This window comes from Staurois parvus, unplaced genomic scaffold (genome assembly GCF_062004578.1).
Source record: "Staurois parvus isolate SC_StPar_1 unplaced genomic scaffold, SC_StPar_1.0 ptg000470l, whole genome shotgun sequence".
Classification (NCBI taxonomy): Eukaryota; Metazoa; Chordata; class Amphibia; order Anura; family Ranidae; genus Staurois; species Staurois parvus.
The window spans coordinates 1341880-1345346 of NW_028318266.1; the positions used below are offsets into that span (position 1 = coordinate 1341880).

The 3467-nt window shown below is 39.0% G+C and overlaps 1 protein-coding gene across 1 annotated transcript; it reads left to right on the forward strand.

Moving 5' to 3' along the window:
- The first annotated feature begins 2174 nt into the window (after nt 1–2174).
- On the forward strand, nt 2175–3107 carry LOC149452490 (olfactory receptor 10A3-like). Its single transcript, XM_089689244.1, has one exon. The coding sequence runs from the start codon at nt 2175–2177 to the stop codon at nt 3105–3107; it is 933 nt and encodes a 310-aa protein (XP_089545370.1).
- The last annotated feature ends 360 nt before the right edge of the window (nt 3108–3467 follow it).

Genomic DNA, 3467 nt, shown 5'->3' on the forward strand with positions numbered 1-3467 from the left:
GAGGGCAGGAGGGAAGCTCGCTTTCCGCTGCCTCCTCCTGCATTGAACTGAAGACCCTGCCCATCCACACCCAAAGGTGTCGAAGACCCCACCCTACACCCCCCAGTCACCAATCAGGTAACTTGCCCATATTCTAACTCCCACATTTTTCCTTTTAACCCTTTCCTGTCTTTACTAACCCCATGTCTGCCCTGCGCTGCGAAAGAACTGGTTCTTTCTCTGAAGATGTGCTTGGCACGTAACGCGTAAGGAGGAGCCTACGCACACCGTGACGTTACACCGTCGGAGCATCGTGGAGCTCCGGCGGCCACTACATCTGAGAGGACGGTTAGTCCTGTCTATCTATGCTATTTGCTATTTTTTATTGGATGCATCCTGTTCATCATAATTAATTTGTTTTAAACTTTACTTCACTATGGGCATTTTTTCTTGATCCCCTGTGGGGAGCACCTTTCTCCCAGATATCGTTTTTGCATAGTCGAGGAACTGTGCTCTTTTGGTGGAGCAGTGATCGTTTTCTACCATCAAATGGATTTCTTCTGCCCAGCTCTGTACCATCGTGAGGATCTTCTCTGACCAAGGGAATGCATCTGCCCTTTCCATGTTGATGACTACTCTATGAACTCCATGACTTCTACATTGCACTTTTAATGTGCACTTCTGGTTAGTGTGCATTTTTACCCTAGGTCACCATTGTTGGGACTTTTTTTGATCTTTTTTATCTATTGTGACACATTTATATATTCATTTAGCGCTGCACTTTTATTTTATTAACAATAACATATAAAGCCATTTATTACTCTTCCCCAAATTACATCACTAATCTTGTCTCCAAATATCACCCAAACCGTTCTCTCCGCTCCTTGCATGACCTCCTGCTCTCCAGCTCGCTCGTCTCCAGGACGTCTCCAGAGCTTCCCCTATCCTCTGGAACTCTCTACTCCAATTTATCAGACTATCTCCTACTCTGCTCACTTTTAGGCGATCTCTGAAAACCGATCTCTTCAGGGAAGCCTATCCTGCCCTCAGCTAATCATGGAATCTTCTACTCTTCCAACCAGTCCATTCCCCACAGTTATTATCTTTTTGTACCACTAGCCCCTCCCTCTTAGATTGTAAGCTCCAAGGAGCAGGGCCTTCCTAACACTTTTGTATTGAACTGTATTGTTGCTGCATTGTGCATTGTAAAGCGCTGAGCAAACTGTTGGCGCCATATAAATCCTGTATAATAATAATATATAAATCCTGTATAATAATAATAATAATAATATAAATCCTGTATAATAATAATATATAAATCCTGTATAATAATAATATATAAATCCTGTATAATAATAATAATATATAAATCCTGTATAATAATAATATGTAAATCCTGTATAATAATAATAATATATAAATCCTGTATAATAATAATAATAATAATATATAAATCCTGTATAATAATAATAATAATAATAATAATAATATATAAATCCTGTATAATAATAATATATAAATCCTGTATAATAATAATAATATATAAATCCTGTATAATAATAATTGTGTATGACAGCCGCTGGGATTATGGCACATCGGCAATCATTTAGTAGAGCAGCTTGCATCTGAAGGAGGCTGTGCAGGTTGCCATAGGTTTGAGGTTGAAGGCCACATCAGATGACTCTGCGGGACACATTGGTCTTCGGGCCACAGGTTGAGCCTGCCTGTTTTACAGGGATGCTGGACTTTCTAAAAAGGAAACCCAACAATAGCTCTGCACTGAATAAATAGCTCCCACCTCATCTACCTGCAGGAGACCATATTTCTTAAACCTTTCTGAAACAAGGCACTCACTAACGCACCTCCCACACTTAGTAAACATGAAATATTTATTTAACGTTTTTATACTTACTCGACGTAAACAACATTTTAAAAAAAGGGTTTTTTTGTCACGCATATAATACAAAGATAAAGAAAATACCAGTAAAACAAATAAATACTACACATTCATTTGAAGCACTTGTCAGTAGGCAAATACCCAGTGACATGCTTCCTTATTAAAGTGAATTTCAAACATAAAATAAGAAAAATTATAAAAAAGTAACTTGACTATAAAATCTGAGCAATTTTGTGTCCATAATTTACAAACTACATGTTTCCAAGTCCTATTCATATGCTGTACTTGACTGTAGGTGATGGTGGTGAAGAATCAGACGGTGGTCACGGAATTTCTCCTCTTGGGTTTTGGAGACCTCCATGATCTCAAAATTCTACTTTTTGTCTTCCTTCTGATTATTTATGTCATGGCTTTAACAGGAAACTCCCTTGTCATTGTCTTGGTTATGATCAGTCAGAATCTTCGCTCTCCCATGTACTTCTTTCTGTCCCAGCTGTCCTTGTCTGAATTCCTCTTCACCAGCAATATTCTGCCCGGCATGTTGTGGCTAACACTAACAGGTGGTGGAAAAATATCCATCATCAGATGTTTTTTGCAATTTTATCTGCTAGCAGTATGCACCATCACTCAGTGCCTGCTGCTAACCACAATGTCCTTTGACCGCTACGTGGCCATTTGTAAGCCATTAAATTATACCCTCATTATGACCTTTGGACTTCAACTTCAGATCATCACGTTATGTTGGTCATCAGGATTTATTTTATCAATTGTACTATTTGGTTTCCTATATAGGTTAGAATTCTGTGGTCCAGATACCATCAATCATTTCTACTGTGACATTGGTCCTGTTCTAGAACTTGCATGTTCCGATGTTTCTTCTGCTAAGCTGGTTACCTCCATGTTGTCAACTCCTCTTGTTGTCTGTCCATTTTTGCTCATCACAGCCACCTATATTTCCATCTTCTACACCATCATGAAGATCTCATCCTCCATCAGAAGACAAAAGGCCTTCTCTACATGCAGTTCCCACCTCACTGTAGTTTGCCTATACTTTGGCAGCTTGGCATCTATATATATATTCTCACCAAAAATCAGTTCTTCCAATACAAAAAAGAATTTGTCTTTAATATATATCTTGGTGACTCCATTATTCAACCCTCTGATCTACAGCTTGAGGAACCAGGATATTAGAGGGGCCATTGCGAAACATATACACCTTTTCGGCACCTAGCAATGACATTAAATATAGTCCAAACCTAATTTCTTAAAGGAAATATGTACAGAGTTAGTCCAAAACTAATATCAATGTTTTTTGTAGATGTGAATCCACCCAACAGTTTCTTGTTCTTACTGGAGACTCTGCTAGTGAGAATTATTTGCTGAATTCCTGAGTTTGCTCACTTGCTGTGGACAGTAAAAGGAATTTACACTAGCTCTTACTTTGTAGATGCACTGCACAAAAAAATGAATCTCTTCACGTCGAGCATATGAAAATATGAGGTCTCTTGGTGGCTGGGCCTTGACGCCGAGTGGCTGCATATTTGCGTACCATTGTAAACAAACGTGCTGAGAACGTGTGCCCTGCACTCTC